Source organism: Phyllostomus discolor, chromosome 6 (genome assembly GCF_004126475.2).
Source record: "Phyllostomus discolor isolate MPI-MPIP mPhyDis1 chromosome 6, mPhyDis1.pri.v3, whole genome shotgun sequence".
NCBI classification, from domain to species: Eukaryota; Metazoa; Chordata; class Mammalia; order Chiroptera; family Phyllostomidae; genus Phyllostomus; species Phyllostomus discolor.
Window position 1 is genome coordinate 165,197,127 of NC_040908.2, and position 24,874 is coordinate 165,222,000.

The 24,874-nt window shown below is 60.6% G+C and overlaps 2 protein-coding genes across 19 annotated transcripts in view; both read right to left on the reverse strand.

The window, feature by feature from the left end:
• Positions 1 to 6,271, reverse strand: part of NRXN2 (neurexin 2) — a 103,824-nt gene extending 97,553 nt beyond the window's left edge. For 6 of the 15 annotated variants that reach the window (XM_036029691.1, XM_036029682.1, XM_036029683.1 and 3 more), the window contains exon 1: positions 6,065 to 6,270. The gene's annotated coding sequence lies outside the window, so the exon portion shown is untranslated. Of the gene's footprint in view, positions 1 to 6,064 lie in introns of all 15 variants that reach the window. The other 9 variants (XM_036029681.1, XM_036029676.1, XM_036029679.1 and 6 more) reach the window with 2 other exon arrangements.
• Positions 6,272 to 9,881: 3,610 nt separating this feature from the next.
• RASGRP2 (RAS guanyl releasing protein 2) lies at positions 9,882 to 24,620 on the reverse strand. 4 transcript variants are annotated; one of them, XM_036029694.1, is made up of 17 exons: positions 24,149 to 24,620; positions 21,518 to 21,659; positions 20,752 to 20,854; positions 20,241 to 20,303; positions 19,829 to 19,960; positions 18,946 to 19,096; positions 18,560 to 18,733; positions 18,288 to 18,404; positions 17,056 to 17,337; positions 16,187 to 16,264; positions 15,753 to 15,875; positions 15,347 to 15,462; positions 12,043 to 12,184; positions 11,736 to 11,772; positions 11,204 to 11,374; positions 10,253 to 10,316; positions 10,030 to 10,096 (listed from the first exon to the last, which is right to left on the reverse strand). In XM_036029694.1, the coding sequence occupies exons 2-16, from the start codon at positions 21,588 to 21,590 to the stop codon at positions 10,258 to 10,260; spliced, it is 1,821 nt and encodes a 606-aa protein (XP_035885587.1). In that variant the 5' UTR covers positions 21,591 to 21,659; positions 24,149 to 24,620; the 3' UTR covers positions 10,030 to 10,096; positions 10,253 to 10,257. The 4 variants fall into 4 exon arrangements, with proteins under 4 accessions (XP_035885589.1, XP_035885588.1, XP_035885587.1 ...); XM_028517325.2 differs by lacking the exon at positions 24,149 to 24,620 and adding an exon at positions 23,465 to 23,621; XM_036029696.1 differs by lacking the exons at positions 20,752 to 20,854; positions 24,149 to 24,620 and having other exon boundaries at positions 9,882 to 10,096; positions 20,241 to 20,293; positions 21,518 to 21,567.
• Positions 24,621 to 24,874: the final 254 nt, after the last annotated feature.

Consider the following 24,874-nt stretch of genomic DNA (forward strand, 5'->3'; position numbering starts at 1 on the left):
TGCATTCCCTCCTCAGGGACCCGGAGACCACTGGGGCAGCTTCAGGCTTGCCAGGCAGAGATGGTCCCAAGAGGAATGGGAGCTAAGCGGACACCTGGGTCCTCTCTGCCCCACCCTACCCTGGAGTTCCCAGGAAACCTGCTGCTTTCCACCATTCTCTTCCCCTCCCTTCAACCTCCTCACTCCAGACCCAAGCTTCTGCTGACCCAGCCTTCAACCCACCCTTCCTCCCGGGATGCAGGGGTTCCTGCTAAGCAAGGATGCCCCTTCCTTCTTCACCTCCTGTTGCACAGACAGCATCTGGCCTCAGATCTCCTCCCCCCCACCACCACCTCGTGGCCAGGGCCATTGCCTTGCACAACTGTATTGAGTAGACGGTGCCCCTGGAATTGCACAAGGCCCCTTGCCCAGGCTCACGCAGTGCAGTGGAAGCCCCCCGCACGCACAGAGCTCAGGCACCGCGCCCCAACACCCACGCGTCCTCCCCAGTGCCTCCTGTCAGTGCGAGAACACTGACCGGCCAGGGCAGCCTCGGGATAGCCTGCCCGCTCGCTGACGTCACTGCGGCGCACTCTGCCAGCCACTGCTGGCCCGGGGCCACTGCTCCTCTGGGGCACTGACCTCGCCGGTGTCATCTGGGATTCTGCACCCAGTCAGCACCCAGAGCCCCCTGTCATGGAGGGACCAAACAACCTTGAGCCGGTGGTGATGGGAGCTGGAGGGAGTGGGGGTTGGGGTGAGTCGGCTGCTCTCAGGACCTCACGCTACTCTCTTCCCCCCTGAATCCTGTCCTGGAGTACTTCTGGGGCCTCCTCGGCTGACGGCCTCCTCCTCGTCTTCCCACCACTGCAGCATCTGGGCTGCAACTTCTGGGCCCCACACTGCGCGGCAGAGAGGGGCTGGACCACCAGGCACATTTCATCCTCCAGTTCCAGGAGGTAGTTGCATCGCCCCTGGCTCACAAACAAGGAACCCGCATTTAGAATGATGAATTCATTTGCCCAAGTTCGAGTGCAAGTAAGAAGCGGCCTTCCTCTTCCCCTGCACTGGCCACAGGCCACAGAGCAGGGGCAGGCTCAGAGCCCACCCTTCTCTGATCTGGCCGCAGGGGCCACTGCCCTCTCCAGATGGCCCGGACTCTGAGGGTGCCACTAGGAACAAAAGATGCAGACCTCCAAGGCAACGGAGTGCATCCCTCTCATTCTTTGAGGTGGAAACTGAGTCCCAGAGAGGGATAGTGACTGCCCAAGGTCACAGAGCAGAGCAAAACTAAAGCCAAGACCACTGGCCTTCCATTCTAGATGCTTTCCCCTGAGCCTCCCGTCTGACCAAAGGCCTTAGATTCCCTACCACCAGTGCAAACTGAGCAAACAGATGCAGAATCCAGGGTGAGGCAGCCCACACCCACCCCGGCAAAGCCCCCGGCCAGGGGCCTTCTCCCAGCCTCCACGCAACCCCTTCTCCAGCCACGCCTCCACCACACTCGCATACACCTCCAGCCATGGGAACGGGGAACGCCAGCCTCCCTCTGGCTGTCCTCTCCTCACGCCAGCTCCCTCTCCTGCCAGCTGGGCGTGCGACAGCAGGGGCCTCCCCCAGGCACCAGGAAGGAAGAGCCGGGTTTACACACATTCTGGTGGCCCCAGAAGGCAGCCCGTGGACAGGTGGGAGAAGTGCCTGTAACGAGGAGGGAGATTTTGGCTCGAGATAAAGAGAAACTCGCTGGCAATCCAAAGCATCCAACAGTAGAGTAGGCTGCCTCCGGGGGATGGTGAGTTCCCCGTCTGCGGAGGCGTGGGAGCTGAGGCGGATGACTACTGCTCAGAGATGCTCAGGACCGGGCTCTTGAATCCTCTGGGGGAGGGGGCACATCAAACTACGTGAGCCCTTCCAGTCACAGCATGTGTTTTTGGGAGGGCCCCCTCTCCCCCGCAAAACCTGAGGTGGCGTTGGCAGGCTGCAAACAGTTCCCACCTCCCCTTGCTGCTCCCTCCTCCCAGCCCGCGGAGAGACGAAGAAGCCCTGGAGCGTGTCCGTGTCCAGCCACACCTCAGCCGTGGGCAAAAACGAGGTAGCGCAATGACTCGGGGGCTGGGTTCCAACACCAAATCTACAGTCTTTCTAGCTGTGTGGCCTTGGGCAGATTACTTAGCTTCCCTGGGCCTCGGTTTCCTTGCATCTAAAACAGAAGTAATGGCAGTGTTGTCCAAATTAAGGGTTACCGTGATACATGGGAGGCGGTTAGAACAGTGCCCAGCATAGACTGAAATGGAAGAGCAGGTGTCATATCAATGATTACTTTTCAAACTCCTCCCCTCGGCATTTTACAGTTTGCAAAACTGCATGTGCCTCATCTTTGCTCTGATCCTCGCCAGGCCCCATGAGGGGAGTAAGCAAGGAGGTCTTAGCACCGCCCCCTTTTACAGGTGGTGAAGCTGACACAGAGGAGAAGGGACACCCCACCCCAGGCCATCCAGTTTGTAAGCGGCAGAGCTGGGACTTAGATTCCTCCCCCACCCCCGGGCCCTTCTCCCACCTCCTGGGCACCTCCCCTGCCTGAGAAGGTGGAAGAATGGGAGAGTGGGTCTGAGGACTCATGGGTGTTCCCCAGTAGCACGGGCTGGGCTCCCAGGTCCCCCTGAGCAGGTCTCTGAGTCCATGGAGAGAAGCATGGAAGGGGCTGGACACAAGCGGTGGCAGCTCGTCACGCTGCTGCCAGGTGTGTGGGGCCGAGGAGATGGGTGGGCTGGGGACTGAGGTGCGACTGAATGACTCGGCAGAGTGGGGGGCGAAGCACAGTTGCCTGGGGGCTGGGGTGGGGGTAGGCCGTGAGAAGAGTGAGCTCACCCCTCTGCCCACCCCTGCGCTGTGTACAGCTGGGGGAATTCCGACCTGGGTGGGTACACCCCAGCCGTGCAGAGGCGACAGATGGTTTCCAGGGGCAGGCTTGTGAGTGAGCGTGAAGTGCCTGGGAACGTGGTGTCCGTGAAAGGCGTGCGTGTGGACGGTCATGACAATGACAGTGAGAAGAGCGGCTGTTCATCAGGGGCGTTCTCGGTGCCCGACAAGCGCATGGGAGCAGGTGAAGCTCACGGAGCGCTGAGCACAGAGCCAGGCTCACAGCAGGTCCACAGTAAACACAGCTGTTGTGACTATGATTATTGTCACAATCGTCTCATCGAGCTCTTCACAAACCCCACGAGGCAGGAGTGAGGACCCCCATTTTACAGATGAGGAAACTGAGGCCACCGGAGGGCAGAGCTGAGCCCGTGCAGCCTCACGCTCACCCAACCCCACCACGTTAAATGGCGGTGGTGGCAGCGGCGGCAGCAGAGAAGGCTCCAGAAATGACAACAAGGTGCCTAGCCCGCGCTAGATTATTTGTTGAATGAGTCTCTGAAAGCCCACAGGCCTGCCCGTGTGGACAGGGCCAGGCGGGGAGTGCCCCGACAGATGGAGCAGCAGGGCTGGCTGCGTGTGAAACACAGTCCGGGCGTCCCCGCGGGGCTGGGCTCGGGAGCTGGGGATGAATGGACAGCATGGTCAGCACTGGGCAGGGGTCGGGCCCCATGGGTGAGGGGGAGCTGAGGGCTCAGGTAGGGGCACCTGGAAATGGGAAGGTTCTGAGGAAGGCCAGGTGTGGCCGAGTGGTGGACTAGACCAGAAGGGATCGTGATTGAGGGCAGATAGGAGGGCCTGGGGTTTCAGGGGCTTTCTGAGGGCACAAGGAACTGAGAGAGAGAGAGAGAGAGAGAGAGAGAGAGAATGAAAGTGAGAGAGAAGCTTACGGGGTGAGCCAAGGCTTAACGGAGCTGTGAGCGCATGAGTGTGTGCCGGTGTGCGCACACAGGTGCACGCACAAAGGCCGAAGCAAAGTGCTTAGGACCAGAGGAGAACATGGTACTCAGTGATGTGTGTTGGGCTGTGAAGGGGTAGGAGGCGTCAATGTATCTGGGAGGGCATGCGTGCGTGCGTGGGTATCCAGGATGGGAGGGCGTGTCCCAGAGAGCGAAGGTGTGCACGCGGAGTACGGGTGTGCCTGAGATGACTGCGGGGACCTGGGCAGGTGGACGGTTGGGTGGGGACTGTGAGGGCTGACGGTGTGAGGCTGGGACTCTGGGGGCACGTGAGGGCCATGTGTGTGGATGTGCATGACAGCAAGCGCCTGGGGGAGGTCTCTGAGGCAGCGAGGTGGCAGTCTCTCCGGGCAGGGAGTGTAGGCGGTGTGCTGGCAGGAGGCGTATTGTGTACGCAGGTGTGTGTGACTGTGTAGGTGTGTGTCTAGGTGGGTGCCACAGAGTGTACGTATCAGTGTCAGGTTGTCTATGTCACTGACAAAGGTGAACAGGAGAGAGCAGCCGGACCCAGGTAGAGACAGAATCTGGAGGAAAGAGAGGTCCCCAATAACCCCTCCAGGACCCCACCCCTCCTCAGGAACCCAGAGTGTGGATCCAGCCCAGGCAGAGAAGCCAGAAGAGGCCTGGGCTCCTGGAAGGAACTCCCAGCCACCCTCTGACAGTGACCACGGGCCCCTGCCGGCCAGCCCGTCCCACCCACCCCTGTGGATCTGACGACAGGATGGGTGTGAGAACACTTCCTCTGGCAGGAATGAAGGAACCCCCACCAGACCCTTCTCCCCTACGCCCAGAAAAGCCACCCAGCCTCAGATGCCAGTGTCCCTGGAGGCAGGAGGATTTGGGGACCTGAGTGGCTGAAGCACCCACAAAACAGAAGACCTCCTGGCTAACAGAGCAGCCAGCCCCCCTTCTTTTTTTCTACTCCTCTGGCAAAAGATAAAGAATGCAATGCCCTAAAGTCCACCCTCGCCCAAAAGGAATACCCAGACACAGGGAAGGTGGACAAGAGGGAGGGGCAGGAATGAATGGGAGGTCCTCGCCCACAGAGCCCACCCCCCAACTCACACAAAACCAAAGGGGTACAGAAGCACCCAAGGCGGTCGAGTGGACTGGTGACCCAAGACCCACCCACCCGCTAGGACTGACTTCATGACTCCAGGTCTGGACAGCTTCCCCCTTCCCCTCCAGGCACCAAGACACAGACCTTGCTGGTTCAGTGAAGCACCAAACGCCCTCACCCAGGACTCAGGTGGGGTTCAGAGTGAAGAATACAACAGCTCCCCAAAGCCAATTTTGTCTCCAAGGGTTCGAGGGCTCACACCCCAGCCCCCCAAAAAAACCCCAAGGCAGACGTCTATCTCTGCCAGGGGAGGAGGCTGGGACACGAGGAAAGGCCCCCTCCTCTCTGGGGGTGGAGAGCAAGCCCGGGGGCCCGCAGCTTCCTCTCCCTGCAGCACTCTCTGATCATAACCCTGTCACCGCCCCGGTGCATTCCCACCCCAGCACAGCCCCCTCCTACTGATTTCCCAGTCTCCCTCTCCCATGGCCCCCAACCTTCTCCCGGAAGCTTCCGCTCGGCTCCCTCAGGCCCCCCATCTTCCCTGGCTCACCACCGGCACAGACCCGTCTCCGCCTCAAACACCTTGGCACCTTCCCCTCTGCTCCCTCCCAATAACCTCCTCTCCTTGGCTCCCCTCCCCCAGGAAAGCCTGGTCCTCCCTGGTGCCCCCAGCATGAAGCACTTGGCCTGGCCCCTGCTCCTTGCCTCTCCACTACTCTCTTTCCCCTCTCCAGCACCCTCTCCTCCTCCCCCGAAGCCCGGCTCCTCGCTGGTTTCTCCCCTGCAGACCCTTCAGAGCACAACAGCTCCCCAGCCCCTCTGGCTGAGCACTGCTCCCAGCCCTTGGGGCTAGCACAGACTGGGGAACCCCCTCTTCAGAGCCTCCCTCGCAGCCCTCCTCTCCCCATCCCTCCCTCAACCTCCATTCACCCCAGCTCAGGGCCAGTGCCCCTTCCACAGGGAGGCTTCGACCCCCAACCCCCAGTCGCTTAGCCTCTTCTGTCACCCAGCCAGCCCTCTCAGCGCGGCAGCGCCCCCGCCCCCCAATCCACCCTTCCTGCCTCCCCCGCCTCTCTGGTCGCTCCCCTCCCCAGATCGGCTCCCGCCCCCCGCCCGTCTCCGCCGCAGCACCCCCCCAACCCCGTACCTGATTCTGGGGGCTCCAAGAACTGGAGGGTGGGGATCAGTGCCCCGGAGCCGCGGCGCCTCCGGCGGCTGACAGAACAGGAGCCAGCGGTGTCGGCTGCCTCACGCCTCTCTAGCTCCCCGCCGCGTCCCCGCCCGCCCCGCCGCGGTGCCGCTCGGAGGAGGATGCTCTGCGAGTCAGGGCGGCTGCTCCCGCCGCCGCATCCCTGCAACACCGACTGACGGCAGCGGCAGCACCAGTGCCCGCCCCGCAGACGCGCGCATTGGACCAGGATGCGCTAATGGACGAGCGGCGCAGCCAATGAAAAGACGTAGAAGTCGCCAGTCCCGCGGCTCCACCGGCCCACCTCCTCCCCCGCGAAGGACCCAGGCGTCCCGGCCCCAGCGCATCCGAGCTCTTCCCCGCCTTTCGCGGTCTTTAGCCCTGGCTCCCGGGACCCCAAACAGGCCGACTCCCAACCCAGCCCCAATGCCTTTTCTGGAAACCCAGGCGCGCATTTTTTATTGGGTCCTCGGGTCCCGCATCCTCCGGCCGGCGGGTCCATGTGGCAGCGCCCAGAGCTGAGACGAGCCAAAGGGGAGACTCTGGGCTTAGACTAGGGGCACCAAGTGAGCAAGACTGGTGTGGGACCCGAGCCGCAGCGCCCTCTGCTGGCTACGCCCAGGGGCGGGCCCAGACTAACAACGAGCCTAGGGAAGGGGTACCCTGCCCGCGGCTGCTGGGGGCTTCTTCAAGTCCCTAGCCTGGCCTCCGCCTCTCACCGCCTGAGGGCTCCCTGGCTGCCACTTGAATAGAGGAGGGAGTGTCTTTGCTGGGATAAGGACGGAGGTGGTGGGAGAGGGAAAGGTAGAGAGGGGATGAGGGTAGACCTAGGGGCTTGGGGTTGTTACACAGCCCTGACTCATGGGAATCCCAGAGTTTGAAGCCTGATTCCCAATCCTTCCTGGAGCCCTAAACTGGGGTAAGGGTAGGCTTGAGGGCAGGGATGCAGCTGCACATTGGCCTGAAGGGAAACTGACAGCAGCCCCCTTTCCCGTTCTCCCAACCATGAGTTTCAGAGTGAGTGCGGCGCTGGGGTGAAGTTCTTCCCTGGAAGGGCGTCTGCACCACAGTGCTTATGTATTGGCATGGGAGGAATGGGACGCCCCTTCACGCACTCAGCCAGTGAAAGGTGGACCGGGCACCTAGTCACCTAGTGTGTGCACCAGAGTTGGGCAGTGGGCTTCTGAGTGAAGCAGCGTGTGTGTGTGCGTGTGTGTGTGTGTGTGTGTGTGTGTTCACCAGACCACACTACCAGCTCACTCCAGGATCCTGATTTCTGTTGCAGGGTCTGTGATCTGCACAGCTGGTGGTAGCTGGTGCTTCCTTAGCCAGAGGAACATGCGAGAACACTCACGTTCAGCCACCAGTGCATGCGTGGGCACACCGGGCACACTCACAGCCATGTACACCTAGTCATACTTACACAGGCACTCCCAAAGCAACACACAGGGACAGCTGCAGAAATGCCCCACCATAGTAAGACACCCCCGGGAAGCACGTGCTCGCCAAAGAATATATACAACCTTGTTCACACAGGTGCCCACACACTCAGAGGTGAACACATGCCCAGGGGAACAGGTGCACACAGAGGCCCTGCCCACAGGTCATGAGGCACCTAACATAGAGTGGCCAATTACTGGGTGGGGACACCCACCCGCCAGGTCTCCCTCCCCAGCCTGTGAAGGAGTGACAGGGGGATCCAGGCTGCCAGGGGTGTCTCCTAGGGGTCAGAAAGAGAGATCCCTGAGCCAGATCCCAGATGTGGGGTCCACTCTGACCTTGGAAAGACCCTCAGGCTGACCCCACCAAGGCCACTAGAGGAGCTAGAGAATGGGAACTGCTGAGTCAGGGCCGCGGATGTGAAATTACCTCTCTGACCCCACCTAGCCCCTGCAGCTCCTCTTCCTACAGCTGACACAGACGCACACGCACAGATCTATCCAGCCAGGCACGACAGCACAGACAGACAGACAGGTGCAGTGGCTCACGGACTATCTCTCAAACCCTTATAGGTGAGAAGGGGTGCAGGTAAGGCAGGGGCAGGAAAGAATGTAAGCGTGAGCATCTGTCTCCTGTCCCCACCCCCAGCTCCCTGAGCCACCTTTGCCCATCAAGGGCAAGAAAGGTCACCTGACAGCTGCTACACCTCCCTGCCCCTCCCCCCAGCTCCAAGGATGTCTCTCCCCAAGGCCCAAGGTTCAGACTACCTGATGCAGCTGGGACCCACCACCTCCAGGCACCCTGCCCAATAGGCCCCCGACCACTGTGGCCCCTTTCCAGTCACACATGGTGGAGAGGAAACGCAGCAAGTACAGGGTGTGTGTCAGTGCACACACAGGCACACACGAGGTGAAGCTCATGTACCATGTTCACACGTGCACCCGTGAAAAGACAGCCCCACATCACCTTCGAGGGTGGGGCGGCCCTGGGCACCTTTATGCGCACACGCCACGCCGCCAAGAAGCAGGGCTGGGGCTGGGGCTGGGGGCGGCGGGGAGGGCAGCTGACCAGGCTGCAGGGATGGAGGCAGCACGGGAGGCGGGCAGCGCAGGGAGCGAGCTGCTCTTCACAACACAATCGCCGTCTGTTGTTATAGCAACTCAGCCCCCAAATCGTGAAACGGATATTACAGCCTGGAGAGGGGGAAGGGCGGGAGGGGGCTGAGGATGGAAGGAGGGGCAGCGCAGGGGACCCCATGGAGGACAAGTCTGGGGGGGTCCGACATGGAGTTGCAAAGCAGCAGGTGGGGGAGGAGACCCAAATGAGGAATAGGCCAGGGGGAGGGGGGGTCTCAGAGGGGGAGATGGGCACTGGGTCAGGGAACCCTGAGGGAGGGCTGGCCCCTGAGGGACATTGACTGCATGTCCACAGATATTGCGCTTTGCAGGTAGGAGTTGGGGTGCTCGGGTCTCCCCCCAAAGAGCCACTGTAGGACACACGGCAGCTTGGGGTACTTGGGAGCTCCCACTCCCAGGGCTGCTATCCGGAGTCTCCAGACCCCAGGGGCAGCCTGGCCCCGCTTCAAATTCTTTAGAAGACCCCCATGTACCCTCCTAACTTAGACCAGCCTTAGAAGTGGCCTTAGCCTTACTCAGGTAGCAGTGCCCCCCCCCCCAAAAAAACCCTCTGTGCTGCAAACCCAGGAGGGAGGAGCTGGGTTGAGAGAGGCCACAGGACGCCCAGAGCAGGATCAATATGCATTTCCTCTGGAAGTCACTGTCCTTCCGGCTGGCAGCAGCACCAGGCCGGGAGGCTGCAAGCCCAAGGAGTGCAGCCCCCACCCCCAGGCAGGAAAGCTGCCCAGGCCCCTCCCTCCCTCCCTCAACAGCCAGCACGCTGGGCTGCCCTCTGCCTCCCATGGTTCTCTGCAGTGAGCTCCCCATTGCTGGAAGTATTCAAGCGGGAGCTGAAAGGCCACCTGTCAAGCAAGGGAATTTCAACTGTGGGCTGAAGGCTATGATTATGCAAGACCCCTGGGCCCAGTGATTCTGAGTGCAAAGACTTGGTCGTTTCAATTTTTATACCCCCAAGATTCTGAACTCCTCAAGATTTCAGGTCCTCCCCAAGATGTTTAATTTCCAAGGTTTTCTGGTCCTAAGATGCTATTCCCAAGGATTCTAGTTCCCCCCAGGGTTCCAGACACATGAGATCCCAGGTCTTCCAAGATTTCTCTGACTGCAAAGCTCTGGACTCGAACATTCCCGTCCCTGTGAATGGTCATTACTGTCCCCTGCCCCCCCCACCACACCCACTCCAGGATTCTAGGCTCTGATGGTCTGGGTTCATGACACGGGCCTTTTTATTCCTGGAAAATACAAATATTCACAAGAGTCTGTACAACCTTAGGGACACCAGGCCTGCCCTGCCCTCAGCCGCATGCCACCCCATGCCCCGCCCCCCAGCCCCAGCCTGCTGCCCCGGCACCCAGGCTCCCTGCTGTGGTCCAGGTCTTTTCTCCAAGGCAGGCAGGAGTGCTTGGTCCAGTCACAGCTGGGAAGAGAAAAACAGAGGTGGTGAGGAAGATCTTCCCCCCCAAAAGCAGGAGTTTGCCTGGCCCAGGCCATTTGGGCAAAACGCCCCTTTCCCTGGCTCCCCACCCCCAGCCCCCAGTGGGGAGGCTCTGGCACGGGTGGCGCGAAGGCTCACCGTCGTTACAAGTGGATGTCAAACACGCCGTCCTCCAACGTCTGGACCTCCTCCTCGCGAATCTCTGCAGGGGCGGGGCGGGGCGGGGTGGGCGGGGTTACAGGATCCACTCCTGGGTCACAGGTCCCTGGACCCGTGCCTTCAGCAGCCCTTCCCCTGCGCTCGCAGGAGGCACCCAGCCCCATCCCGGAAGCAGACCCATCCTCCAAAAATCAATTCATTGAGTGACCAAACGGCCCAATTTTTGAGGCTTTCTCTAGGTTTTCGTTTTGCCGCAGCTTTTTCGCAGCCACAGATTTGTCAGTGCAGTTTGCTTAAATGTCAATTTACTGCAAGTTTCACATTGTAGACCCCAGCGCTTCTGGAAGGCTCGATGCAAATGGTTTTCTCTTTTCTATTTTTGAGGACTTATGCCAGTCTGAACGGTTGTGGCCAACTGCCTTAGACCCCAGTTTAACATAGTTTGTTCAGACTGCTGTCAGCCAAACAGTTTGAGGGATTGTCATTCAGCAAAGTGACCTAAAACGGTCAGAGACCCCAGAAGAGCTGCCAGGAGGAGACGTCCAGGGTAAGGGACTTAGAATTCTCAGTCCCTCCTCCAGAGAAGCCAAAAAGGAAAATGCAGGTAAACGGCTCACACAAGTTCCTCCCCAGTCCATTGTCAATCTCCCTAACAAAATATGAGTGTGGCTGCAATCCTGACGCCTCTTTCATTTTTACTCTTCTTCATATATTAAAGTCTTTCTCCTCATCCTCAGCGGGTCAAGGGTTCCCTGGCCACCTTCTAGGGTCTTAACCAGTCCAACCCTCATCATCGCCCCACCAAAATAAGAGAGTTATTGTACAAACCCTGACATGGTTTCCATCTGGGATAAGCTAAGACTTTGCCACAATGGCCCAGCCTCCCTCCCTCCCTCCACAGGCCAACACAGGATGAAACCCCCCCCTTACCTGGAGGCCTGGAGCTTCGCCTGCGAGGCAGGGAGAAGCTGAAGGCGCGATGGTGAGTGTGTGTGGGCGAGGGGGAGGGCACAGACCCCTCCAAACTCATACTCTGGGCCCGGCGCCGGCACTCCACCGACAGGCGGTCCTTGCACTGTTTGTGGCACGTCACGCCACAGGCTGGGGGAGGCAGATGGGGAGCCCGGCCAAGGGCATTGGTCAGCACACCCTCCGTCCCATGCTCCAGGCCTGTGCCTCTCTCCCCAGGTTCCTTTGCTCCTGAGCAGCTGCCCCACCAAAACAAAAGTCTCCTTCCAAAGTGCTCTTTTCATCCTACTTGCCATTCTATGTCCTCTCCAAAGGTCTCTGTTCCTGGGAAGCTGCCTCACCAAAATAAAAGCCTTTTACATATAATCATCGTGCCCCCTGGCTCCAAGGTACTTCACTCCTTTGCAACAGCCCACCAAAATATAAGAATCCCCGCCCAGACAATAACTCTTCCAAAAAAACTCAGCCCAGGAGCCCCGCCATTCCATCTCACCTCGGCATTTGAGGCCCTGCTTGTAGATGCCCAGGATCTGAAATAGAGCAGGGGGTCCGTGCTGGCGGGGAGGGATTTAGAGGGCATGACCCTACTTCTTCCTTCTCCAGGGCAGAGGCTGGGACCGACCCTCTCCAGGGCCTTAGGGGTGAGGGTTAGGTGCAGGACGGCAAGAGGAGATGCAGGTGACACTAACGAGGCTGAGAGCAGAGGTGGCTCTGGCAGGGGCGCGGCGAGAAGGGAGAACAGGGCAGGGCGTGGGCGGGTAGGACCGGGGCGGGAGGGGGTGGCTTGGGCGGGGGCTCACCAGGGCCTTGCAGTGGCGGCAGGCAACGGGGCGCAAGGAGTTGCTCTCGTGGAAGTTGTGGACGAAGCCCATGCGGCCGCCCAGCATGGAGCTGGAGCGGAGGAAGTAGGAGACCATCTCCTCCCTGCTGATGCAGCCGTCCCTGTCGGCGGAGCGGGCGCACCTCAGTTTGAGCCCTCGCCAGGAGCACCCACCGCCCACCCAACCCAGCCCACTGGGAAGAACCCCTACCGAGTGGAAGGTCCTCACCAAACGCCTGCTACTGACCCCTGGTGCAGGGAAGAGAAAGAACACCAGGCCGGAGTCCGGCTGACGCAGTGGCTGCTGCTAAGCTAGGTGTGTGGTCTTGAGCAAGTCACTCGTCCTGGGTTCCCCGCCCAGAAAAACGGGGGCAGATTCCTGCCCTGCCCACTGCACAGCGTGGCTGTGTGAACACAAGGGACTGTGCGCCCCCCGTGGGGTTCGCGGCCTCTGTGAACCAAACTGAGCCCTGACACACTGCAGTTCAGAGGCGTGAGAGTGGCAGAGACCTCTGCTGAGAGTTCTGGGGCGAGGAGCTCTTGCGTAACCCTGCCGAGAGACGCCTGTGCTCAGCGTTTCCCACGTTCCCCAGGGCTTCCCACGGAACCCTTTTTGCACCGACTCCCGGGTTTCAGGGCAAGTGTGAGCACGTGCTCTGGAGATAGACAGACCTCGGTTCAAATTCCGGCTCCATTACTTCCTGGCTGTGTGACCTCGAGCTGGTTAACCTCTCTGTGCCTCAGTGTCCTCTTCTATAAATGAGGATCCTAATAGTTCCTACACCTCAGGGGGTGGGGGGCTCGTGAGGATTAAATGAGATACTGCACGTGAAGCATTTACAACAGAGTCTGTGTGGTTAAAAGGTGCTGGGTTCCCCGGAGCGATTTCCGTCAAGGCTGGTGGTCCCTGCTACACACTCCCACCCATCGCATCCCGGGGCTCCGTGATGGGATGCAGGCGACCCTTTCGCATCAGCGGGGCCTTGGGACAGCTGGCCCGTTAGAAACACACACGAGCCTGGATTCCTACCTCCTACTGTGCATGAAAAGTGAATTCCCACTGAGTTGAGAACACTAAGTAAAAAATAAAATTATCAAAGTATCTGAAAAGGCGTAAGAGAATCATTTTGTAATCTTCAGGGCGTGAGAGCCTTTCCACGCATAGCGCAAATCCAAGGAGCCACAAAGGAAAAAGACTGACATGTTGAGCACACAACATTTAAATTTTTTTTATATGGGAAAAGACAACATAAATGACAGACTGGGAGAAAATATTTGTAAACACATTCAGCAACAAAGGGTTAATATCCATTAACAGAGATTCTGAAAACCAATGAGAAAAAGACCAACAAACCCAGTGGAATACAGACAAAGACTATGAACAGGCAATTAACAGAAGAGAGATAAGTGGCCGATACACATACGAAAAGATACCCTACCCCACCTAGGATTAAAGAGACGCGAATTTAACCAAGACACCGTTTGCCGGTTAGACTGGCAACACTGTAAAGCTTATTATAGATTTCACTGTTGGCAGGGAGGTTGGGAAACGGGCACTGGTTTGCTGCTGATGGGGTGCAAGCTGGCACAACCTTGCCTGAGGTCACTTTGGCAGTCTCTCTCCTAATTTAGAATGTGCATATCTTTTGATTCAATTATCCCACTTCTAGGAATTTCTGTTCCTACAGAAACAGTGGCCGGAGTACATCGCTACAAAGCCGTGCACAGAAGCCCGGCGTATATTAATAGCGCAAACTGGGCACAGTCTGCACACCCATCAGCAGGAGAATGGTGAGGCAAGGATGCCCAGCGCATTGTGGAGTACGCTGAAGCCGTTCTGAAGAATGAGGAAGCTCTATGTGAATCGGCACGGGGAGATGTCCATGGCAAAGGTTTCAGTGGAAAACAAAAGCCAAAAAAAAAAAAAAAAAGCAAGGCGTGCAGTTCTGTCTCGATCCAGACTAAAAACTGAAATCCCTATTGCTACAAATACCTAGGTGCTGGTTACACCATATCAAAAATTGCTTTAAAGGCATAGGTGAGTTTGCAAGAAAGAAATGGAAACCCCCGAGTTCCAGAAACAAAGAGGGGGCTTCAGATGGAGGCGGTGAGTTGGGGCGGGATGCTGCAGCTGCCTCAGGACGGGGGTTGCTGGTCTCCCACCTGGTGAGCCAGGTGCTGGGCTTTGACACCCAGCCAGGAGCCGGGCACAAGGCCCAGGGCTTGCAAGTGGTGGGAAGGGAAGGGAAGGGAAGGCTGAGACTCCCGCATGAAGCTGGGGCCTCAAAGGTCTCCGAGGGCTGCGTCCTCACTGGGAGGGTGGCCTGGACAAAAATCCACCCACCCACCCACCTGGGGAGATAACACGGAACTCTGCCTCCACTCTGAGGGAAGAAACAAAGCCACCGTGAGCAGAGCTAAATTTGCACCATCATTCTGTTTGCCCGTGACACAGACACAGGCAAACAAAATATATGTCCATTTGCAGGTGCGTGGGGGGAAAAAAAGACTGGAAGGATACACACGCTGCCGAACCAGGAACATCGCTAATAGGGTCACGGAGAGTTGAGCTAATATAGTAACAGGTAGGAAGGAGGAAGGGAGCTTTCCCCTCCTTACTTCACACACGCTGTGTACTACAAATCTGTTTTACTACCTAATTTTTTTAACCACGGATCTTTGCAATATAGAAACAAACCCAGAATTTTTTTTTTAAATATGGATTGACGTTAAGAAATAACTCAACTTGAGACGGACTGTAAATGTTGATTGGAATTTTGTCTGCTCAGCAAAGCAGGGACGTGAACACGGTTGCAGCGGGCACCGTTAACCAACCTCAGACAACCAGCTATTTATCCAAATGGTCAGCTTGTGAATTGTTGATAAGCAAGTGGATGCTGCTAATTACAGGCCTTTCCCGTCTATTCATTGAGACAGGGTACCCAGGAGTTCAACTTGCCCCCACTTTCTGCCAGCTGTGAACTCCACAAATAAAATGGCATTTGTGAGCAGCAGTCCCCAGGCCATACAGTCTTTGTGAGACGCAGGTGGAGGCCCCACCTGTCCGAATGAGTGCGGGAGCCCTGTGCGGCTGCAGCCAGCAGCTGCCCCCACCCCCGCCCAGCCCCCGCCACACCGCCCCTGCTGAGAGCACCTCCCCACATTGGTAGCTTTCTCGGGCCAGATCATCTCATCCAGTGGTGGCCTGACCTCCAAGGAGGAAACTGAAACCCAAGGGGGAAGTGAGCTTGCCTTCCCTCTCCCCAGCTCCCAGCCCTCCTCACTGGTTCTGGTCGAGGTCCCCAAAGGCGCTGAGGTAAGGGAAGTTCCCACGGATGATCTGGAACTCCTCCTGTGAGATGTGGCCGTCCCCATCGACGTCAAAGTTCCGGAACACGGACTGAGAGGAGACACAGCGCAGGAGAAGAAAAGGGCCGTCAGCCTCATCGCGCTCACGTTCTCAGTCCACGTTGTGACGGGTGTCTCGGGTGTGGGCTGCTGTCCTTCGCCCTCACCACCTCCCTCTCCCATGCCCCCATGCCTTCCGAGGGCTGAGGGCTGGCCCTTGAACTCTGCACTGGTGACACAGTTCCTGGGCCGATGACCAGGCAAAACCAGCCTCGACTGACCACTACGGACCTGTCCCCCCTGACCCCTCAGGCCTCAGAGCTGGCCACCACAGGGTCTCACCTCCACCATTTTCTCGATGTGTTCCACAAAGAGTGCCTGGTCCAGCTTGGGTTTGGCAGCCGAGGTCCATTCCTCCAGCACAGGGGCCCGGGGAGGTGGGGTACAGCTTGTGGGGCTGGTTGGCTGTGGGAGTGGTCAGGCCTGAGCGTGGGCCAGGGGTGAGGGAGCCCAGGGCCCAGGGGAGCGGAGAGGAGAAGCCCTGGGGATAAGGGAGCCTGAACACCAAGTGGGGAGAGGGAGGCAGTGGCTAACTTGGAGGTTCCGTTCTAGCCCCCGCCCCCAGGACCACCCACCTGACCCCACCCACCTAACCCCAACCCACCGGGAAAACCCCCTACCAAACACCCACCCTCACAACCTGGGCTTCCCAGGAGGGGCGGTGCTGGGAGAGGAAGAGGATGGGCAGGGTGGAGAAGGAGCGTTCACTCACTCACCGAGGACTTGGAGCGCGGCTCCCGCTGCAGCGACAGCTGGTAGAGCTCGTCCTCCGTCTGATACTGATCCAGAGACACCTGCCACACACAGGTGTCACCACACCCACCGGCCCTTGCTGCTGCTTGCAGGAGCCTGCCACCCAGAGCCCAGGGTCTCAGGTCCTTCTAGAAACCACAGCTCGGCCCTGAGCTCAGTCCAGAGCAAGACTCAGGAGAGAGGCCAGCTTCGAACACGCCCCAGCAACCACACGCCAGCCTAGCACACAGACCAGAGCCCACACTCGCCCCTAAACCTTGAGCACAGCGCACGGCCTAGATCTCAGCCCAGAATCCAGGTCGGACCCCAGCCAAGAGCTCTGACATTCACTCCCAGCCTAGGGCCCAACCCAGCACCCAGGATCCAGCTCAGACTTCAACCCCGATCCCAGTCCGGAGCCTGGGAAGAGCTAAGAATTCATTCCAAACCCAAAACCTAAGCCCCAGCCCAGTGTCTAGAACTGGGCCAGATCTCGACTGGAGCCCCGCTCCTACCCTAACACCTCAAAACTGAGTTCACGGTCAAGCCCAGAACCTCAGAGCTCAGGACCATGATTAAAAATCAATCCACCCAGAATCTGGAGCTTGGCCCTAAACCTTGAACATGACCCACTCACTGCTGGGGAGTCAACCCAGAGGCCATACACCAGCCTCAGTCCACAGTCCCGTCGGAGCCTGGAACCCATCTCAGAGTTCACGCCAAACCCTGGAGCCCAGGCTGGCTCTTAGTCCCGTGACCGGAACCGAGAACCCAGGGCCAAGCCTGAAGCCACCCGCAGGCTTGCGAACCCAGGACCCAGTGCGGCCGCCAGCCCTGGCGCCCGGCCCCTCACCGTGAGCAGGCTCAGCAGGTCAGGGTTCGCCTGCACCGGTGGCCGAAGGCTGGTCACCATGGCCAGCTCCTCCAAGATGCTGAAGAGCTGCTTCATCTTGGCCCCATTAAGTCGAGTCCGGGCAGGGTCCAGCCAGTCGGGCAGTGCCAGCTGCAGCGCCACCAGGTCCTTGAGGTGCACACCCAGGATGGGGAAGCGGAAGCCCACGCAGGCTGCCAGCCGCCGCCGGTAGTTGCTGTAGTTGCCGGTGGCTGTCACTAGCTCGGTCAGATGTTCCCAGAGCTGGGGGGCAAAGGGGATAGAAGGTCACACACATCCACACATCACCGGCTCAACCAGCCCCCCCACGCAGCCCTAGAAGTGCGGGAGGGGATGAGGTTCAGTGTCAGGGAGGGGTGAAAGTCACAATCCTCCCTCACTGTCCCCCAACACTGGCTCCCTTAGCCCCGGAGGGTCAGAGTTCACACGTCATGCGTTCATGGGAACACCCACTGCCCAATGCCACAGCTGCACAGCGGCCCTGGCCACAGACCACCAACACTGAACCGGAGAAGAAACAGGCTCGGGGAGGCAAGAGGGTGGATTCATACACTGGAGTGGACTTACTATAAAATACCGTGTAGTAATGGAAATGAATGAGCGACTGCTCCACGTAACAGAAGGTGAGAATGAAAGGGGATATAAAGTAACATAAACAATATGATTCCATTCATGGGAAGTTCAGACACTGGTGACAGAAAGGCCACACAGCTGGGAATGCACGCGCAGGTGGTGAAGCGAGGCCGGCCTCCGGAGCGAAGCGAGGACACGGGCTCCCTCTGGCGGGAGGGGGCCGAGCCCCAAGGTGCTGGCAGCTTCGGGGGGCTGTGGCAACGTTCTACTTCCTGGCCCGGGGGGGTGGTTACACAGGCATCTATCTCCCTTACCATCTTTCTGTAAACTGGACCCGAGTTTTATGTACTTTTCTATGTGTGTGTCACCCAATATCTTAAACAAAATAAAAGAACAAAGCCTTGGCATCAGACAGACGTGTGAGCCCCCACTCTGCCTCTGGCATCGTTTAAACTGGAAAAGCAGTTAACCCCGCCGAGCCTCAGTTTCCCCATCTGTCCAATGAGGGCCACAGTGCCCAGCGCTCGCTTGCTGCTGTGAGCTCCCAGGGAAGCCAGACCTGGGAAGCCGGACCCCAGGCCTTGACAAGGCTGCTCCCCCGCCCCTCCAGTCCCAGGCACCTTGACGGTCTCGGGGCTAACGTGGCTGTGGGTCTCCTTGAGGCGGGAGATGGAGCTGTGGCTCAGGCCCCCCACCACCGCCATCAGCGTGTTGAAGTTCTGCAGCTGCAGCAGCTTCTGGGGGACACAGGGGGAGGGGGGGCAGGGGTCACTGACCGAACCCAGAACTGGGCCCAGCTTTTCCGGAGTGGAGGCAGAGGATGGTAGCAAGGAGGGACTCAGCCAGACTGGCATTCGGGGAGGTCGGGAGGGGACAGGAGAAGGACAGGCACCTCTGCCACGTGGACGAAGTGTGTGATGACCAGGGCGCGCTGGGGGGCCGTGGGCTTGCTGAGAATCATGAGCTGCACCCACTGCGAGACACTATTGAACAGGGAGATGAATCGCTCCAGGACGGGGTTGTCCACAGTGCAGCCGTGGGTCACGAAACTGTGGTAGTCCTGGAACTGGGGGGCGGGGGGTGGGGAGCAGCCTCAGTGCCCTGAGGGACTCTCCCCTCACCCACGGCCTCTCCTCGCCCCCCAGATGCCCTCTGCTGGTTACACCGAAAACACCCACCCAGGTCCATGTGACCCCACCTACCCCAGGGACGCTGCCCCTTCTGGGACCCCAGCCCCAGCCTGCACGCCACCCCTGACCCCAGGCCCTCGGGCCACACCAGGATCTTGCTGAAGGAGCGATACTCCAGGTAGGTGAGATGCTCCGCCAGCTCCAAGGGCTCCAGGTGGTCGAACAACAGAGACATCTTGCGTTTTTTCTGTCCCACAGGGTTCCGCTGAGTCACCTGCCGCTTCCACTTGTAGGTGGGGCTGGGGGGCGGGGCAAGGGCAGTGAGCCCTTTGCGCTCACGCAGACACGCCCCTCGAGCTGACTGGGGACGTCCAGTGTCCCCAGTCCCCGAACTCCTGCAGTCCCCCCTTCATCACTCACTCCACACACACACACACACACACACACACACACGCATGGAAGACGCACTCGGTGCCAGGCGCTGTGCTAGACGCGGAGGGATACAAAGATGAACGAGACGTGGTTCCTGCCCCCAAGGAGCTCACAGGCTACAGAGGGAGACAGACACAGAAACGGTCACAGAACAGCGTGGCGTGTGTGCAGTTCTTTGCACGCAGTGCCACGGGGGGGACAGAGCGGAACGGCAGAGCCTGCCCTGGGAGGGCCTGGGCCCGGAGAGCCCGCAGACTCGCCACACTGAGCCGAGGGCGGTCACACAGAGACGCAAGGGGACAACAGGAGCAGAGTGTCGTGATGGGGGAGGACGCAGGGCCGGAGGATGGTGAGTGGACTCACGTGACGACAGGATGAAGTGCGTGGGATGGGCGCTGGGCTGTGGAGGATGAGAGGCAGGAGGCCACGAGCGGCCTTCATCTCGAGCCGAGACGTTTTGAAGGCGACAGAGAACCACGGCAGGTTTTCAAGCAAGAGAGTGACATGACCCTCACTCATTCAATTCAACGAACATTTATTAAGCGCAGACAGCGGAGGATGCCAAGTGCCCTCCCGGCCCCAGAGCTCCCCCCACGCACACGCTCTCGATGTCGATGAGGCTGCTGTGCCTGCGGTTCCCTTCTTGGTCCAGCAGAGCTTTCAGTTCCTTGATCTGCTCGGCGAGCTCAGGGTTCAGGTCAAACTCGGCCGGGAATGCTGAGATCCAGTACCTGAAGGGGAGCGGGAGTCACCCCAGACGGCCCTTCCCCCACCCCTGCTACTGCAGTTCCCCATAAAGGGGGGAAAGGGCCTCAAACCATGGTTCCCCCTGTCCCAGCTCTGTCCTTCCCCGCCCCCACCGTGCAGGACCAGCCAGGGGCAGGCCTGGAGCGTACTCCAAGGACAGGCGGAGCCTGGGGCAAACCCACCGACCCAAGGCCAGAGAGCGGCCTGGGAGAAGAGAGAAGAGGGTAGAGGAAGGAGGGATGGCACCCCAGCAGGAAGACTCACCTGACCAGGTGGCACGTTTTCACCTGCAGCGAACTGGAGTTGTCCTTCCGGGATTGTTGGTAGGTGAAAAAGAGTTAAGGAAAACCGGGAGGCAGCCTAAATCTAGAAAGGGAGGCAGGGGGTGGGGCCTGGTTCTCGGAGAAATGCTGGGGGTGGCGTCTGGGGGTGGGGGGGGCCCAGGCAGAAGCCCTGGAAAGGGACCGAAAGGCAGGTGGGGGTGGTGAGCTTCAGGAGGGCAGGTGAGAGGAAAAGGGGCCTGGTTTCTGGGAGGCGCCAGAAGGAGCCCAAACTGGTAGTAAGGCAGGGTCCTAGGCTGTGGGGGCAGGAGAAGGCAAGACCCAGGTTGGGGACACAGTCGGGGGCGGGGCCTAGGCCCCGGAGGGAGGCTGGGCGAAGAAGCCTGAACTCTGGGGCGCAGGAGGGGCCTGGCTCTGAAAGTGAGGCCCACTCCTGGCCTCGCCCCGGGGGGCGACTGGACAACAGGGCCCTCCGCGAGGCCGTCGAAGGATATATTTGGAGCAGCTTCGCCGCCAGCTCGGTGGAGGGGATGTACCAGGGGTGCATCATGAGGAACATGCGCACCAGCTGCGGGTCCCGCACCTTCCCGGAGTCGTCTGACTCCGACGCGTGGAAGAGACGCGGCTTGACTCTCCGGCCCGCAGCCCCGGGTCCCCAAACCCTAGCCCTCAGCCTCACAGGTATCTAGCTGCACCCCCACCCCCTCGCCCACCTGCCTTCCCAGGATTCCAAAACCCGGAGGCAGGTTAGAAAGGAGAGGCAGGTTAGTGCACAGAGTGGGAGAGATATAAGGCAGGATCCGGGGAACTGGAGGAGGGGAGCGTGTGAGTCGGGCCCATCGCCGGGAGGGGAACCAGCTGGAGCGGAAGGAGCCTGGGTTCCCCAGAGTCAAGAATCCAGAGGTCATTTCCTGAGTGCCTGGGGGAAGGGGCACCCCTTCACCAGATAAGCCGCCCCGCATCAGCCGGAAACAGCTCTCGGCCCGAGATACAGAGTTCCTCCGGATTCCCGGGGGGAACAGATAATGCTCCCCGCATGCCAGAGTCTGGGGACCCCGTCCTGCCTTCATCGTCGTCACACTAGGGAAGTGAAGCCTGTTATCTTTCTGAAGCATGGGGACTTCTCCACGGCTTTCGTTAAAGAGGATGCAAGATGCGGAGCTGAGTGGGCCCGGCCCCGGAGCCCGCCCTGGGAAGCGGGGGTGCCGAGTTCAGGCCCCGGCTGGGCTCAGGTGCGGGGTGTGCTCGCATGCTACTCACCGAAGGCTTCGATGCAACCGCGAAGCAGCTCCTCCACTGTGCAGCCCTTGTCCAGGTCTAGGGTGCCCGCCATGGCCGCCGGTGCGGATAGGCTGGATCCAGCTGCGCTCCGGAAGCTTCCTGCGGGTCTGGGACCGGACCCCTGTCCCGGGAGAGGTAGAGTGGGAGTCTGCAGAGGCGCTGGCCCGGGGGAGCCGCCAGTGAGCTGGAACGGGGCGGGGGCGGGCACGCCCCCTGCTGGGCAGGGGCGGAGTCGGCGGCGGCGGCGGCCACTCCCCGGGTTAAACGGTCTGGCCCGGGATGGTGCAACCCAACAGTTGGGAAACAGGCTGGCCTTAGAGGCTTCCGGCCCACCCTCGGAGTCGACAGAGGGCCGAGGGACTCTCTGAGGATGAGGATGACCCTGGACTCCGAGGGCTGGTTGATGCCTCTGCCTCCCGGAGGCCCTCTTCTCCTCACGCCCTCTCCCGAGAGGCACCTGCAGCAACCGCAGCTCGGCTCTACGCCCCTCTCGCTTCCCTCCCTCCTCAGCCTCCCTTCCCCCGCAGGGTTATTTTGGGAACCCAGTGCCTGAGGGGACCTCAGAGGAATTTCTCTCTGGGATGGGAGGAGGGAGGAACCCAGGCGTCCTGCCCCCTTCGCCCCATCCCGGGTTCCCGGGAAGGGAAGGCGGGGCTGAAGCAGCCCCCAGGGGCTTGCCCTTGGGGAGAAGGGCTGGAATGGGGAGGAACATTCCTAGGGCGGGGGTGGCGGCTAGGGGAGCCCGCAGCGGCCCGGAGGCGTCAGCTGCAAGCCTGAGCCTGGGAAATGCGCGTTCCCCAGCCACCTCCTCCATGAAGGCCCCAGGGATTCCCGGCTCAGCCTTTATGCAAGCCACCCTCCTCTCCAGCTCGGGCTCCTGACCCAGGCTTCCAGACTGCGAGGTCGAACTGTGAGCACAGACACTGGCTGGCCACACTCGACCACACAGAGTAGGGTGCCCAGAAGGGGGCGCCACAGCCGTGGGGGCTGGAGAGTGCCTGTCTGACTCGGCCAGCAACTCCAGTAGGCGCCCATGCAGGGACACTCACTCCGCGCCCGAGACCAGGGGCCCGCACTGGGGTGGCAAGACGCCCTGGCTGGCTCACACGCACCCAGGCCTAGGCGTTCGCCTCTCATCCTCTGTGTCACACACACAATGGCACCCACACCCTGCGCACACCTAGGACCCTCGGGCAAACACATCTAGCTTCCTACTTCAGAATGCAACCCCATTCACGGGGCCGGCTCTCCGACCCTCTTCTCACTCTAGCCAGGCCAGCCGGGAGTTCCTCAGCCACGGCTGCGCTGACATCTGCACACGTGTGCACACATGCTAGACAGTGCACCTACACGCATGTACACTCTCGCACATACGCACACACTCCCGTGGGTGCGCGCACACGCCCATTCCACCACCACCGCTTCATCCGCGGTCCAGGGCCAGCCCTTGGGCCAAACACCTTGACACCCCTCACGCCCCTCCTCCCGCCACTGGCAGAGCTTTGCGCCACGGAAAAAGGTACCCCGCCTCGGGCTGCGGAGCCCGGAGCGGGGGCTCCTCCGCGGAGTTCTTCAGCGGACTTTTTCCTAGGAGCCACCCAGAGCCATCCCCTCCTGACTGCCGCTTCCTTGCTGTTTGACCTTGACAGCCACTTGGCCTCTCGGAGCCTCGATTTTCTCACATGTCGAATGGGGGTTCCGCGTGGGGGGAGGTCCACTGAGATGTGGCTAGAATGGGCTGAGTGCACAGCGATGCCGCCCCCTCCCGCGGGTTGCCCGGGGAGCCTCAGCTCTCTCTGCAGTTCCCCCCATCCCCAGACCCCTGCCGCAGACTCCCCACCCCACAATCCACCCGCTGCCCCAGGGGGGCCTCTAGGGACCCCGCCCTCCTCCACGCTTTGTCGCGCCCGTGCACGCTCCACTCACTCTTGGGACCTGCAGCAAGGAGTCCGCGCCCGGCCCAGGAGGCGCCACCTCCGAGCGCTCCTGCCCGCCGGCCTCGCTGCGGTTGCGGCTCCCGCCCGCTCTCGGCTCCGCGGCCGGCTCCCCGCGGCCCCGCCCCCGCGCTACCGCCCCCTTCCCTCCCCGCCCCTGCGCGGGGCTCTGCACCGCCGCCGCGCCTCCCCCACCGGGGCTCCCCCTCGCCCCGCACACGGCGGTCCCTGCGGCAGCTTAACCCCTCCCCTGCCGCGCCGCCCAGAGGCCAGAGATGCGCGCGGGGGAGGGGGGGCTGCGCCACTGGCTGCGCCGCGGGTGGGCGAGCGGAGGTCAGGCCGCGAGGGACCTGGAGGGCCCTATCCCCCCACCCCAGACGCCCCTGTGCCCCCCGCCCTGCCTGGTGTTGGGCAGAGGAAGCCGGGAGGGGCAGGAAGCGGACTGCGGTGGGGAAGGGGCGCCCCGCCCAGCCCCCGGCCCGGGTTCCTGTTTTCGAAACAAACCGTTCCCACGGGGCTACCCCGACCCAGGGCCAGACGTCTTCCTGCAGGCGGCGCGGAGACCTGGGGCGTGGGGCACCGGGTCCTTATGGCAGTTCGGGGGAGAGGCTAGCGCAAGATGGGGGCATTTTGGGGAGAGGGTCCTGCGGGAAGGGAGGAATGAAAGCGCCACTACCTGGAGACGAGACCTCGATGCCTGGGGGTGTTGTGGGGGGAGCTCCAGCTCACACAGGCGGGACTGGGGCCCCGGAAGCCTGGCTCCCGCGGTGCCCGAAGGAAAGGGGCAGATGCAAGCTGCGGGTGGGTTCTCCGCACGTTGGAGGCTGGAGGCCTGGATGCTTCTGGCAGGGAGGAACTTGGGAGGGGCAGCCGCAGGCAGTTGGGGTCCCCACAGGCCAGGCCTAGGGGAGCCAGTAACCGTTTCCGGACTTTGGGTTCAAACACACTCACTCTGAAACCACCCGCCTCGAACGTGCCCCACAAGACTTGCCACTCCCTGACTCGGTGCTGGGGAGTCGGGACCTCCCCCACACTGCAATCTACATAATAGGAGGCCTCGTAGCGGGCCCTTTCTGGTCCTCAGTTTCCCCAGAATGAGGTGGGGGCAACTTGGGCCTCGCCTAGACCGCCTGTGAACGTCCCCCACCCAAACACTCCCCTGACTTTTGTTGAAGCAAAGCCACCTGCTTAGAGACCCTTAAAACGCCGCAGTGGGGCGGGGCTGAGGGCGGAGTCAAGAAGGCGCCAACCTCCCACAGGCCCCTCCCCCTCCCTGATTCCTCCCGGGACACTGTGGATCCTCAGTAGTCCCCGAATCCAAGTCCCGGTTCCCAGCCCTTCTGGGCCCCACCCTAGCGGACGCCCCGCCCCCGGCCAGCCTGGCAGGCTGCTGACCTAGTAT